Raw genomic sequence first — 15691 nt, forward strand, 5'->3', positions numbered from 1 at the left:
TCTACAATGATAATATTTGATATAAATTCTAAAAAATGTCTTTTTATTAGCTCACATAAAAAAGGGCAACATGCGAAGTTAATTTAAAAGAATAAATTATCAGTTCATGTCAATCTTAAAATGACTAATGTTAATCGTATGATTTTAGACAATTGAAAAAGTAAATTACGTGATCACCTCACTTAAATATAGCTTTGTTCCTCTTTGTCAAGATCAAAGGAGGATGGTAATGTGTGTATAGGCGTCCATTCGGTTTGAAAAAAATTCACTGCGACGGGCTCGCCCAATTGATACTTCTCAGCGAACTGGTAGCTTGAAAAATTTGCTCGTGGATCGTCAAAATACCTATTGAATGGAAAAATAAATATTATACCCAAAATTTTTTTCATTTTTACAAGTCAATATTAGTCAATATTGAAAAAATTACACCGAGGTATACCGAAAAACTTTAAATGGGTGATTCGAACATCGGCAGTTGGACCTCAAGTTTCCGAATGCAGAATCATAAAAAATTCAGAGTTCCACGTGACCCGCTGGTTGGGTCTCACGAATGAAGTTTTTTCATGCAGCCTCAATTTGAATTTTTCACTGTGCCTACATTTTCTGAGTAATTGCAGTATCTGATGGACTGACATGCTTTAAGTACAGAGCATACATTTTTTTTCGATTTTAACGATAAGACAAGCATATCCTTTGAAATTTAATCGTAGTCTTTACATTATTCTGCTAGAAATATAAACGTTACAAACGGAACTTTGCCACATTCAAATGGTGTAACTACTAGACCCCGTATCTCGGTTTGTGATGTTGTAGACTTCCTGTCATACTTTATTTTTTACGTGGAAAACTACTCAATATTAATTCTTGAAAACTTTCGTGTTTTTTCTCCTCTATACAAAGAAAACTCTGTGACAATCAAGAAATGATATTCATTTGTTTTCCTTCAAAGAAATCAAATGGGAACGGACAGTTTTGAACGCCGCAAGTGAGATACGTGGTCTAGTATCTTTACCGTCGGTTTGCGTGTATTTACACATAAAACATCGACTCTTAAAATGTAACTGTGTATCATAGATATTTAGATAATGAATTAGATATTTGAGAACTTTGATGCGTGGACTACGTTTTCATGTACTTATGCTCATATCACGCCACAATATGGGATAAGGAGAAATGACTCATTTAAAATTACTCACGGAGACTTGATAGATTTTTCATCGAATATCAGCTCTCTGGGTTGCTTATAAACAACAATTCCGTGTCGATGCATGCCTGTAAAATAATAACGGAGGATCTGAATGAATCATCCCCATTCTATTGCCGTTTTTTCAACCACGAAAGAATATGCATGTAGAGACAAAACTATTGTGTTTTATAATTAATTTAAGATTATATCGATGAAAGTATTGGAAGCGGAGAAATCCTTGTCATAAGCATTTTCAGGTGAAAGCTTGGGAGGTACTCTTTCCTTTGAGCTTTAATAAGGAAAGTAAACAATGAATTTTGTAAACTAAAAAGTGACCAGAATCGGATTAATTTCTAGCTTGATTTCGTTGATTTTTACATTTCAACTGAGAATGAATGTTTGTCAAAATTGAAAAGGAACGTAAATCCAGTAGCAATAGGAGTTTTTGAAGAAAATGATTGCGTATTTAAATTTATCAGAGATTTGAAGAAGAGAGAGAATGTCGGAGCATTATTCAATCTGCATTAATCACTGAAAAAAAGAAGAAGTATTTTCCCTTAAATTAAGAATTTTACTGTTCAATAGAAACTACTTTTTTGCTGAACCCAAGCATTATTTTTCTTGTATTAAGAAAAATTCAGCTTAAATCAAGATAAAAAAAATTATTGGCGGCAAATTTAAGAATCATCATACTTGAGTCAAGCACTTCTTTTAGTGAGATATTAAAATTGAATCTCAGCAATAAAGTGACATTAAAATAAATCATTCCTCCTGTTTGCAATTTACAAAATGTGCATGGCTCTTGAAAATTCCCAGTTCTATGTTTTGAGACGAAGCTAACAAAAGCATTGCTTTTAGCTAACAACAGGTGAAATAGACGATTATTTTCCTCAAATATGAATGAGAGGTGTGGCTGTGGGTTACTTCATGCTAATTTTAAAAGTAAAGTTTCATATTTTTAACACCTGTGCCTTTAGCAGGATTTGGACCTTTGTACTTATAAAGTTCAGTTCCATCATAAAATCTATTTCCCGGTATGTTGACAATCAGCCAGTGCAAATATTCCCGCAGAGATGGTTCTTCGCGAGAGGGTTCGTCGAGACCTATAAAGCAGAAAAAAATTCGGGAAAAAATCAAGCTGAAGATAACAAATAACTATCCTGAAATTGTATTGACTAATTCATTACAGGTTGAATAATGAAGAATCAGAGTATATAGTAGAAGAGTAATAGTATCAGAAATAATGATATATTTAGGATACCAACCTGTCATGATAAGGGTAAACCATTCCGTTTCATTGCTCTTATAATCTATCAAATACGGAGGGCAATCAGCTACGTCAACTGGAATCAAATTTCCAAGTTCAGCAAAGTGACCTTCTACCCATTGTACCTGAGAAAAAACAATTTTAATGATACTGAATATTTCACCACGAGTGCGTAATTTGTAAAATTTTCCCGAGAGTTGGCACACTGTAATTTTATGTCTGTCGACTACAAAGACTTCGGTGGGGTGGAATTGGGTAATTGATCGGTTTTCTGAGTCGTCCTATTTCTGAGCATAACTATGTCGGGTGGAATCGGTGATCAGCTAGCGGTCATTCTAAGGATGCTTTTATCTTATTATCTATTTGACATGACGCGCAAAGAGATGATAAAAAATGACACGAAAATGACCGGAAAACATCATTCCTTTTTAGTTTTGTCTTGTTTAGTCTACACATATTATAAAACAGCATCATTATAAAAATCGGTTCGCTTGACATTCACGAATGGCATATGGTTTTGTCTCCAGTATCCGTTTAGATTTCATGAACTGCTCGTTCAGATAAATAATTGTCAGAACAAAGGAAATGAGGAGACTCCAAACAGATTTCTGAAACAGGTTGTATGTATTAGTCGCTTTTACGGCGCGCTGGGGCGCTCTGCGGCTCAGGAATCAGCCTAAGAGTCCCAGGTTGTATAAAAACATGCTTTAGGTTTTTGAAAAAGTTAAGGAAAATTTTTTCTCGGAAAATCCGATCTGAAATATATATGCACCTTCACCTTATCAAAGCAGCATCCGGCATTCGTTTGGAAATGTTATCGTCGTGCTTAAGTTTTCAATTAGAGAATGAACAACTCACCATTATTGACAATTTTGGGGGCTCGTTTATGAGGTCCGGTAAAACCCTAAATTTTTGCAATTTCTCCTTAATTTGGGCAAAAGACATGTTCAAAACCATCGATTCATTGGGACCTGGCGGCTGGAACCGTTCAATATTCATTGTGGTGGGCTCCTCAAATGCTAAGACACTGGGCTCCGCAAAAGATAGAAGAGCTCCAAATGAAAGTATCAACATTGCAGAACCATGTCCCAATAAAATAAAATATGCGCTAATACTGAACATTGACTTTAAATGCTCACCACAGCAGATTAAAATCGCGGTTGAAGCAGCGTTTTAAAATTATCAGTGAAGCTCCACTAATGCTGTGAAGTTGATGGAATTATATTGTGATATAATCCTCACATTGTGAATGTATTTCTTGAGTGGTGACAAAAAGACTGTTACAGGGAGGACGGAATGTATTCAGAAGACTTAATTTTACACACATAGTTGTTATCAGGTAAAAGAGGCTGAATTTATTCAAATTAATAGTCATTTTTTTATAAGAAAGAAAGAAAATCAATTGCTGCCAATTATGAGTATTTTGCCGAAAATCTAATAATTTTCTCAATTCCTATGTGACGCCATAAATGGGCGACTAAGCACAACAAGACACGAGTCAAGGTAGAACGGAGAGTGGCTTTTTCTAAAGTATCCATGAAGTCAGATTTTGTTCAATTTGCTCCAAGAGAGTATATTGCATTCTGCGAAACAAATTTTATCTGCTTGGTTAGAAACACCTAATTGGCTTTTCTCTTTATTATTATTTCGAGGGGTTTCTATTAGAAAATTTGTTTTCACAATATCGTTTTTCCTTTGGGTTTATTCGCACCCTTGTTTACAGAATATTCCCAGTTGTAAATCATTGCTTTGGCGTTTTTCTTTGTTTTAAACTCTGAGCTCAGAACAGTAAGTTGGTGCCTGAGAGTTGGAAATTTCCTTAGAATTTTAAATAGTTTTCTTGACCAAGTATGAAGATAGGATGTTAATTTGAAGAAAACACTTTTTAAATGTGGGTATAAATAACTGGAAGTCATGTGTTAAAAAATATTTACAGTTTAATAAATATTTACAGAATATACATACAAATGTAAGACAAGATGCTAATTACATTCGAAGATTTATCTATAAGATTGTTTAGCTATTAGTATTCAAATCTCGCTCGAAAAAAGTTTATTGCCATTGGTTTTCCTAAATTGTACTTATCTGCAAAGGCTTTGCTGGAAAAATTCGTTCGATAGATGTCCTTCCTGAGGGAGGAAAAATTTAAAAATTACAACGAGGTAATGATTTAATAATGGAATAAATAGGAGGTGTAAGGAAAAGGGGGGAAGGGAAGAGAATAACGAGAAAACTAGCTATATCAGAGGAGCGCGTATACACGTGAGAAGAACAAGGAGACAAGTGATAGTGCGTAACCATAGATACATACCAAAGATAAACAAAGCAAAGGTTGATTGCAAAGGTTGATTTTTGCGCAAATTCACTTACCCACATATTTTTTTAAAACTTAAGCGGCTTATTAATCTCACTTCGGGGGCAAGGATAATCTAGGACTGAAACGGTCTGTTTGAACTGGCGCGGCTTGCGTGGCCCCCACAAGCAACAGAAAAACTAACTTTATCGGAGATTCCAGCATGTTACCAAGCCAAAGTAGGTTTATTATAAATAGTCACCATCCGAACTTTATTAATTTGTTCTTTTTAGGCATTTAAAACGAGATTAGTAGAAGAAAAGTGGACAAATAAAGAGGACAAGTTCAAATCAAATTCCGTTTGCCGCGCATGGATTCCCTCGCTCATTTACACACTCACACAAGCGCCCGGTGCTTTTTTTCCCCCCGTGCACTTGGATACGAGCACTCAGTCTTTATGTCTTTGATACATACATACATATGAAATATACAGGCGAAATTGTACAAGAGGTTAAATTATTGATTCCTCGAAAAAGAGTAGCTATTAAGGAAACGGCTCGCTGCTCGCATGCTCCTAATCATTTGGCATCATCCCACGCACTTAATTCGAGCACTTGATAAAATGAGACAGAAACTCAATTTTACGTGTGTAGACAATTTGGTTGGACAGGCTCAACTGAAATCATCATTTTTACTTTAGACGTTGCCTATTTTCCTGTGATGTCTCATTTGACAGAGCACAAACAGAAAACCAAGCAAAACTGAAGCTTAAAATTGTGTGCGTAAGCACCTACTTCATAACTTAGGAAAAATCCACTGACAGTTAAAAGGATGAGATAAAGGGATTTCCTGTTTAAAAAAACGTAAGAGGAAAGGCAACGCAACATTCAGTTAAATGAGTCGAATTATAACATGAGAGAGAAGAACGTAAACTGGAGATATTGTCTACTTACCTGGATGATATTTTTTTCTCCTTGAATTTTAGTTTACCAGGTTGTCGATATACTAGAAACACGTATCGAAGTAAGCCTAGAAAAAAGTGGAACAGGTTCAACTAAATTGAGGGCTGTATTTTCTTCAGAAAGTTACTTCTAACCACGAGGAACCTTTTTTAGAGGATCAATTTTATTTATTTATGTTTTTTTTTATTCGCTGCGAATTTTTAGAAGATCATTTCTCTATTATTGTGCAATCGTGAGAGCACAGAAGACCGCTTATCACCTTACAATTAGTTCGAGTATGGACCATTTTGAATGAAAGTCTAGAATTCCTGATTTCAATGATAGTACTAAAATGCTGGAGATGGGATTGGTTTGGTCCCACAACTTACCCAACTACGCGGTATACTATTTAGTATCACGCAGAAATGGAGGCGCACTTACTGGAATCACAGTGAACTACCTCCGTGAAACGTCTGGGACGCGGATCAATATTCGACAGTCCTGCATATTCAACAATTGATTTTCAAAATTTTGGTGAGGCAGCATTAATTGCATACGTATCAAATACGAGTATTAGCGTGAAATAAACAATATTCATTCTCAAGTATCAGGTTGATGATCCGGACGTGCATATTAAATAAACAAAAAATCAAACACACCGTCTATCAACCTATTGTTTACATTGATTCATTTGAATTGACACAAATTGTGTTAGACAAAAAAGTTTCTCAAACGTACCTTTATTCTCTGGTGGATCCGGGCCCATGTATTCGGTTAAATACTCTCCTGCAAGAAAATCAAACCCTTTTATGTTCACAATAATCCAATATTGTTTTTCTTTGAACGTTGTGTATTTCTTAGGTTTTTCATCGATACCTGAAATGCAATTATCTATATTGCTTTTTTACACATAATGAACACAAAATACGGGGTCAAGGCTAGAAAAAACAGATGAATTAATTTTTTACTCTAAACTTAACGAATGCCATAATTTTTTCCTTTGAAATTAGATGTTTGTCCATACCAGCATAACTGCCTGGACATTAATGCAAAGAATTTCGGAGGAGAGGTTGCCCAAACAAGTTTTAGATTGGGTATCACCTGGGAAGAGGCGACGGGGACACGTAAAGGGATGGCGGCAGGGCGTTGATGAAGAGATGTTGCGGTGTCAGTTGCCCAAAAACCTCTGAAAGGATAGGCGTATGTGGCGTTTAGGTGTAGCAGAACGCCAGAGTGCGTTGTAGGACCGACTTTACGTATCTATATATAAGAAGATGTATAAAGGAGATTCAGTGCATATGCATGACTGTACAATAAACTATGGCTCGGTTAAGAAAATATCGTGTTTAAAACGATGGCCCAAATTGTTCAATCATAAAATTTACCGCAATTTTCCCACCACGCTTTCAAAAAAAATTGCATCAAGTTGATCTTTGGCGATCAAAAGATCAAACCGCGTGTTTCTTGCCCTACTTTTGGCGCGTATACGTAGTATACCGCCTTTGCGATCGTTTCGAACCCTGCTCGATACAATAACCGAGTCCCTTAGTTCCTTACCGAAAAGTGACTACCGCGAACTTCTGAGATTTTCCAAAGCGTGTAAAAAGTTTATTTATCCATCAATAATTATGATTTAAAGTTGTTTCTCATTCTGGGGCTCATTAGTTTATGTGCAGTGAATACCAAGAGTCTACGTTACTTGGTTTTTTCAAAAAAAGCCTAAGAATGGGGCGCGCTGATTTAAAATATGCATATATAAGCAGAATCAAGCGAATTGATTCGAGGATGGCTGAGCAGGTCGGCACTCTCGAAATGAGAATTTAACTCCTCCGTTTTGTTCAAAACGTTGCTTTGACAGATCTATAACCTCGATTATACTTTTCAAAAGTTGGTACCCGTGCTCTGATAGTGCTGTTCATCTGACAACATTGTCAGTGTCAGCTGATAAAATGTATATTTTCACAGTGCAATCTGTGTAAGTGCAATCTGTGATGAGCCTCGAGACTCATTAGACCATTAGCTAAACGTGGCTCATACAGGAATCCACTTACCCCTCTCTTTCCCACGCTCCTGCTCACTGCGTCGGCGTCTCGACGAACAATAGCTAATGACGGTTGCCAAGCGATGCCGGGATCCTCAGCCCCTCGCCCAATTACTTACGCTTCATTAACCATTTCACCGTCACGCTAGGATTCGTCCAATTTTCAAAAAAAATTGTTTCGCGAGTTTTTAGCAATTTTTTCCTTACTCTCCGTTAAAACACGAATTAAAAGAGGTCTCATTCATAAAAATCGGCCAAATAGAAGAGAAGTTACAGTATTCGAAATCCGAAGAAATCAACAAAACTTCTCCAAACAAAAAATAAAATGAAGGGGAGGGGGGGAATGTATAAATTACAATTTAATATGATTGACCTCAGAATGTGACAAGCAATTCAATTATAAAAAGGAGAAAAAATTGAGTGAAATTACAAAAAATTAGCCTCTTGCAAGGGGCTTCCTTGTATGAGTTTTGACCTGAAGACAAGTAAATCCCGTTATATTATTAAAACGAAATTGACTCCATAGTTTAATGCCTTAGTTTCTTGAATACGATTATTTTAAGCACTCGATTTATATCAGCAATTTTACCCATGAGGTGATTTCCTGAGAGCTGATAATATCACGAATTTCTCATAGAGCCCTTCAAAAATGGCTTGCTTTTTGGGCAGCCGATTCGGCCATCAAACCGAGGTTTAAATGGAAGCTGATAATAACACAAAGCTCTGAGAACAATTTTAAGATGAGAATAGGAACGGTTTGTAAATAACGAGGAGAGGCGGGCATTCTGTTCAGCATATCGATACATAAGTATTTTCACACGTAGAATTCAATTTTCACGTCAGGGAGTCGACATATTTTGATTTTTTCGATTTTATACGGGAAATTTATGGTTTTTCGGGATTGAAATTACTTACAATTGTTTCATGAAAAATGAATGCACCCAAAATGACTATAGCATTTTGACTTTCACATACCTACGTGCACTCACTAAATTGATTGGTAAATTCAAAGAGTGGGTACATCGACCTGGTATATCAAGTTTCTGCGATTTTTTACGGCAAATCGGTAGATTTTCGGGATGTTGGATTGCTTACTTTCAATTCATGAATGAATAAAGCATGGACATGGTTGAGCTTCTTTGCATGAAAAGACGTTTAAAATAACAAAATCAAGACATATTTAATACAATTGCATTTATATCGAGTCAATTTCTTTTCAATAATATAACGGGATTTATAATACCGGTGATTTGGGTATTTTAGCCCCAAAATACCTTTAAATCGACTTTATCTTCTAGGAATTCGACAGAATTTTTCCTTTCTTCGCTTAAATTTTTCCGTACCACTTTTCTTCAAGAATCTGATAAGATTTTGCTTGAGGCGGATCAAAAAACTTAAATTTGTTCGAATAGCTTTCTAGATTCACAATACACGGTCTCGTCAAGGTGCGTCGTTGACCTTGCAGTGTTGGATCGTGAATTCTCTTGTTGTGCTGCTTGCCTTTTTTGAAATCTCTGTAAATGAAAACTAAAGGGGTTGATATGTGCGAGTTAATGACGCGCCTTATCAACACATTGTGTTGGAGTTCACTGCTTGTTTTACTTTATAACTGTATTCCTTTAGAATTTATTTTTAGATGTGCATGTTTGCATTGCACTGCAAAATTTAAATATTTTTTAGAATAGATGTTTTTCGAAGACTGTCCGAGCTCGACGAATTTAAGTGTGACACCAGGAGGTTACACGCTACGCCTAACCATAAATTAGGTTTTATTTTTAGACCCATCGGTCAATCAAACATTGAATTTTTCTATTTTGAAATGAAGGAGTTTTGGATTGGGTTACGGCTATAGAGTGTTGCAGATTTCTCGATGGAAATACGCGGAGCGAATTATTCTACTTACCCACCATCATCATAGTGTGAAATGTGTCATTGTTAGTTTTCCATTCTAACCAGAATGGTTCCTCAGCCGTAATTTCCGGGTCATTTATTTCATTTCCGAAGATTGCCTCTGTGCCTGTCCATCCACCATCTAACCACCATGCCTAAAAAGGACTCAAACCAAATGAAATGCCAATGAGTCTGAATTGGCAAACCGTCAAACTAAATTACCTGTAAATATCATTGTGCGAAGCTCCGTTTCATCTGTATTTCAACACGCTCAAAATGTTTCTCTTTTTGTAATAGTCGAATGAATTTCATTTCCAAAGAGCGGTTCAAGGCCCCCAATCCTCTCCACCTAAAAATATGTCAAATAAATTCAGTCTTTTATATTTTAAGCCTGTCAGAAGGGCTGGCTTTTTGAAATCACTCGGATGTATCATATGGCACACCGATCAACGAATGCTATTCAACTGGCGGTCCAAATGGAATGAGGATGTTGTAAAATGTTTCCAAAAGTTATAAATGTAGCTAAATTTAAGTGAGCTCTGCGGATTGTTATTGTGTAATATAATACTATTTTATATTGTTTATTCAACTCATGTTTAACACTGAGAGCGCTTCATCGACTGTGAAAGAATATTAATAATTTTATTACCTGCATCGGCTGCTTTGGAGCCTCCTTTAGGAGGTCAGGGATAATTTTCCAATATTTTAGATCTTCTTCAAGTTCTATCGGATCTTTGAGGAGAACATCCTTCATCTTCACATTCTGTGTTGATGTAAATGGCACCTCTGTTAATTTAACTAATCTTACTGTCAGGAATAACGACACAAATCTATTGTAAAACTTCATCACTGCTGGCTTACATAACCTATCAGCCACCCGTCATATTTGACTCCGAAATATTTGTGCGGTCTTACGGTCTAAGAGAAAAGCATCTTTGATAAGGGGTATATCAGCCATACTCATCACAATAATAATTGCAAACAGAGAAGCTCTTTGATCCGATTTTTGATTCATCAAACCCACACTGGTGACTATCTCTTTTTTTAATCAAACATATTAGTCAAGATGAATTACGCAATTTCCCTGAACTTTTTTAAAAATGCACGGAGGAAGAAGATCTAGAAATTTTGAAGCAAGCAGTTTGACCCTGAAAGCTCAAAACTTGAAAGAGATATGAGCCTCAAAGGACCAAGGCCAAAACGTGCTGTAAGTTTTTGAAAAAGTTACAGAAAATTTTCTCCTCGAAGCGTTAGTCACCTCAAATATGCATTCTTTTTAAGGCAGCGTCTGGTATTCGTTCGAAAATTTCATTTATTAATTATATATTTGCTCTGATTTTACTTAGGTCAATAAACAGAGAACGAACCACTCATCATTGGCTATTTTGGAGGCTCTTTGAGATGAAGTAAAATTTTAAATTCTTGTTGATTCTTTTAAATTTGGGAAAAAAGCCATCTTTGAGACCATTGAATCACTTAGACAAGGCGGCCGCAACCGTTCTATATCGATTAAGGTGAGCTCCTCAAAAGCTAAGACAATAGGTTACGCAAAAGATAGCATGCATTCTATATACTTCAATTTACGTTCAAATTTTAATTTTTTTAAATTGCTTTTGAGTTGAATATCTTATATCTAAGTGTAGAGTCACGGTGTCCTCTTGGTAGATTTCGTTGGGCTCCTCTTTGTCGAAAACAAAGACTCCAAAAAGGAGGGTAATGTGGGTTTAGGCATCCATTCGGTTTGAAAGAAATTCACTGCAACGGGCTCACCCAATTGATACTTCTCAGCGAACAGGTAGTTCGAAAAATTTGCTCGTGGATCGTCAAAATACCTATTGGATAGAAAAATTAATATTACACCCAAAAATTTCTCACATTTTACTCGTCAATTTTGATAAATTATACCGAGGTACCGAAACACTTTAGGTTATGTGATAGAACTTTGGCGGTTGAACCTCAAGTTTCCGAATGCACAATCACTAAGGCAATGTAAATAATGCATGCAGCTGCAGCCTCAATGTATTTTCCACTATGTGCTTACATTTTCTGAGTGATTGCTGTATCTAATGGACTGACAAACTTTAAGTGTTGAGTGTGACGTTTATTTCGCTTTTAACAAACACACCCTTTGAAATGTAACCATGGTCTTTACAGCACTCCTATATACGTGTCTCATGTTTATTTAAATAATGAATTAGACCTGTGGGAAATATGATGTGGGGCCTGCTTCTTCATATACTTATGCTCATATTATACGCCATAATTTGGGGGCAAGGAGAAATAACTCATTCAAAAATTACTCACGGAGACTTGATAGATTTTTCATCGAATATCAGTTTTCTAGGTTGCTTATAAACAACGATCCCGTGTCGATGCACGCCTGGAAAATAATAAAGAAGGATCTGAATTAATCATTCCCATTTCCATTGCCGTTTTTTTCAACAATGAGATAAAATGCATGAAGAGACAAAACTGTTTTGTTCTATAATTTTAGATTACGTCGATGAAAGTTTCGGAGACGGATAAATCCTTCTCCTAAGCGTTTCTAGGTAAAATAAAAACCCATGAATTTTGTCAATTAAAATGTGATCAGAATAGGATTAACTTCTAGCTTGATCTCAATAGATTTTTACACTCCCAATTTCTGAGAATGAACGTTTTGTCAACTTTAAAAAGAACATAAGTCCAGTAGCAACAGGAGTTTTTGAAGAGAGAGTTTGCATATTCAAACTTATCGGAGATTTGAAGAAGAGAGAGAATGTTGGAGGATCATTTCATTGGCATTCAGATATTAAAATTGAATTTCATTGCCAACAATAAATTGACATTAAAATAAATTATTCCTCCTGTTTGGAATTTGCAAAATGTCCCAAAAAATTCAAGAATGCCCAGTTCTACGTTTTAAAATGAAGGTAACAAAAGCATAGCTTTAAACTGGCAGACATTTTATAGAGACAATTGGATTACAGTTTGCAACAAGGAGCCACTATCTCTGGCTCTTCTGCACGGAAAAAACAAGACTAGTGTTGAGCACTACTGGCCGTTTAGTGGGGAGTAGTTGAGGGCTGGCGTCTAAGCGCTGTACAGCTCAACACCGGAAGGCAGTTCAGGTGGGCACTGAACATGAGTAGTGCTAATCAGATGCCGCGAGACGTAGTTGCGCTTAACAGGTGTAAATTCACCCATGAGACGATGGTGTCACGATAGCCTGGTGGTAACGCGCTGGTCTTCCACCGGCGCAACCCGAGTTCGATCTTAGGCGGAGGCGTTTCATATTTTACGCTCGCTCCAAAGTCACTTTAGGGCTTGACACTACTTCTTCCTTAGTGACCCAGCCTCGAGCTGTTTAGTGCCCAGCACTCCTCTGACTTGCTGGCTCCATTTGACCTAACCCTCGTTAGTGCCCAGCACTAACATGTAGGTCCCAACCCTAAGCTCGTTTTTTCCGTGTGTAAAAGCACCTTTCTGCATAGGGAAACTAATGGCATTCTTAAATGAGTCAGAAATTGTGGTTCCTTATTGCAAAATGCAATCCAATTATTCTCCTCAAATCTGAGTTTGCAGTGTAACCGTGGCTTACTTAGTGGTATTATTAAAAGTAACGGTTCATATTTTTAACACCTGTGCCGTTAGCAGGATTAGGACCTTTGTACTTATAAAGTTCGGTCCCATCGTGAGTTCTATTTCCCGGTATGTTGACAATCGGCCAGTGCAAATATTCTCGCAGGGATGGTTCCTCGCGAGAGGGTTCGTCGAGACCTACAGGTAAATCAGAAATAAAATTGAAAAGCTTTAAGAAACAAATGATTATTCTCAAAACTTATCTGCTTATTCATTATAATCATACTAATAAACTTTGAACAATGTATGTCTAAGTGCTATGATTCTTTTAATTGAATGATATCTTGTTTTAGAATCCATGTATAGCAAGTGTCCACAATTACTAATATTGCACTTCAGTTTAAAATTGTTTTACTTAAGTAAATGTACTTATATATGTTTATATGAGGGTAAAAAGGGATTATTTCACAATACCTTGCAAGTATATCCCAAACGTATCTCCTCCAAAACGGTCCATTTTTCGCAGATTTTTTAAACTTGTTGGCCTTTGAATTACACATTTTTCTGCACGAAATTTTTTGAGGGTCCTCAATGGTTCTGATTCTACTTTTTGGCTCGCTCAAAATTTAATTTGCATCGAAATTAGGTTTGGTTCAGATTAATGATTCTCAAACTCATGACCAGACCACAAATATACGAAAAAAAAAACCCGAGTGGCAAACTTACGGAGCACTCTTACAGGTGGAAATAAAACACATGAAAAAGGAGCATTGCGTGATTTTTTAAACTTTTCTATGTCATGTCATGTCTTTTCTATGTCTTAGTCAAATTGATCCCAGTTAATCGCGCGACTGAGAAAAGGTGTGGTAACTTCCAAAAACTTTTTAGACTGTACATTCTGAATATAGATGTGATAACAACTTCTGTCAGCTGGAGACATGAATACCTACTTTATTCGGTGAAATAATGATAGGATACCAACCTGCCATGATAAATGTGTACCATTCCGATTTATTGCCCCTATAATCTATCAAATACGGGGGGAAGTCAGCTACGTCAACTGGAATCAAATTTCCAAGTTCAGCAAAGTGTCCTTCCACCCATTGTACCTGAGAAAAACAATTTTAATGATACTAAATATCTCACTACGAATCAGTAATTTGTAAAATTTTTAGTAGAGCTAGTACATTGAATCATGTCTGTCGACTACCAAGACTAAGACTGCCAGCCAAGACTTCGTTGGGCGGAGTTAGATGAGTGTTCGGTTTACAGAGTCGTCCTGTTTTTTGAGCATAACTATGTCGAGTGGAATCGGTGATAAGGTATCGGCAATTCTAAAGTTGCCTTTATCTTGTAATTTATTTCACATTACAAGGGCATGATAAAACAACGACAAAAAATGACCGGAAAAATGACCGACCGAACAACTCTATTCTGTCTTTTTTTTGCGGCTGTCCCCAGGTGGTAGTCATAAAATGAGCCGTGTTTATTTAAATTTTACAAATATGACCCAGGTTTCTTTATATTGCATGATGAATCTGTGATTTCTCCCATTTAAAAATGTAAAAGTTCATATTTTGCCACTGTTTGTTCTAAAGATCTACGGGGCTGATTTTTAAGAGTTTTGTGCCTATCGTGATGCGATGAGTTCGCTCTATTTAGATTCACCCACAGGGGCCCGCGAAGCGTCCCTTTGGGTTAGGCTACGTAGTGGCCAAGAGGGTGGCGCATCCCCAGTTTTTGTTATATTTTCATACAAAAGCTTACAGTGCAAACAATAAACGGAACATCAAAGACGAAGTCAGCGATGAGATGATGTCTGAGAAGGTCAACAGTCAGTTCTCCCCGCGACCTGTGAATTTAAACCAGGTTTTGTTGTTGTCGTTGGCGGTTCAGCAGAGACAAACTCTCTGTCCCTCTGTCGTTGGGCTTCCATCAATGCCTGCACATCCTTGTCCGACATTTCATCATCGTACTGACAAAGGACGAATGCGACCAACGAGAGTAGAGCTATGAGAACATGGTACGTCAGTGTCCAATCCCGTGTCAAAATCATATTCTAGAATTCAGACAATTTCCTTTGATTATATGCACAAAGATGCCTATGGTTGGTTGCAAACGCGATATTTGGTTAACTGAATAAGAACATGAACACTTTTAGAAGCTGCGGAAGGTTGGGAACCATGCATAGGATTTCCTCGCCATAGTAATCTGTGTTGAATAATCGATTCTTGTCGGAGCATCTTGACTTCACCAAAGAATCGACTCATTATTTCATAACGAAACAAAATTTGCCTTATCAAATCTGGGTGAGGATCTCGATTTGATAAAGAATGTTTTCTTTCCTCATGCCCTCGGATATATTGTATTTACGAGTTGATAAGAAAAAATGATAAAAAAAAGGTTTGTGTGTGTCGCCTACCTCCCAACAGAAATATCATTTCACGAGGCTTTTATTTTAATTTTTAACATTCACCCAGTATTTCCTCCATCAACTTGTGATCGCGTTTAA

The 15691-nt window shown here is 36.7% G+C and overlaps 2 protein-coding genes across 3 annotated transcripts; both read right to left on the reverse strand.

Annotated features, from left to right (window-relative positions):
* Positions 1-22: 22 nt before the first annotated feature.
* On the reverse strand, positions 23-10614 carry LOC109036262 (uncharacterized). Its single transcript, XM_072297606.1, has 10 exons — positions 10268-10614; positions 9632-9773; positions 6426-6563; positions 5700-5775; positions 4480-4582; positions 3312-3587; positions 2452-2578; positions 2152-2289; positions 1197-1272; positions 23-345 (listed from the first exon to the last, which is right to left on the reverse strand). The coding sequence occupies exons 1-10, from the start codon at positions 10463-10465 to the stop codon at positions 183-185; spliced, it is 1437 nt and encodes a 478-aa protein (XP_072153707.1). The 5' UTR covers positions 10466-10614; the 3' UTR covers positions 23-182.
* A 298-nt stretch (positions 10615-10912) lies between these two features.
* LOC140224289 (protein D2-like) lies at positions 10913-15405 on the reverse strand. 2 transcript variants are annotated; one of them, XM_072298582.1, is made up of 5 exons: positions 14947-15405; positions 14162-14288; positions 13240-13377; positions 11923-11998; positions 10913-11450 (listed from the first exon to the last, which is right to left on the reverse strand). In XM_072298582.1, the coding sequence occupies exons 2-5, from the start codon at positions 14166-14168 to the stop codon at positions 11264-11266; spliced, it is 408 nt and encodes a 135-aa protein (XP_072154683.1). In that variant the 5' UTR covers positions 14169-14288; positions 14947-15405; the 3' UTR covers positions 10913-11263. The 2 variants fall into 2 exon arrangements, with proteins under 2 accessions (XP_072154683.1, XP_072154682.1); XM_072298581.1 differs by lacking the exons at positions 14162-14288; positions 14947-15405 and adding an exon at positions 13654-14053.
* Between the last annotated feature and the right edge of the window lie 286 nt (positions 15406-15691).

Source organism: Bemisia tabaci, chromosome 3 (assembly GCF_918797505.1).
Source record: "Bemisia tabaci chromosome 3, PGI_BMITA_v3".
Lineage (NCBI taxonomy): Eukaryota > Metazoa > Arthropoda > Insecta > Hemiptera > Aleyrodidae > Bemisia > Bemisia tabaci.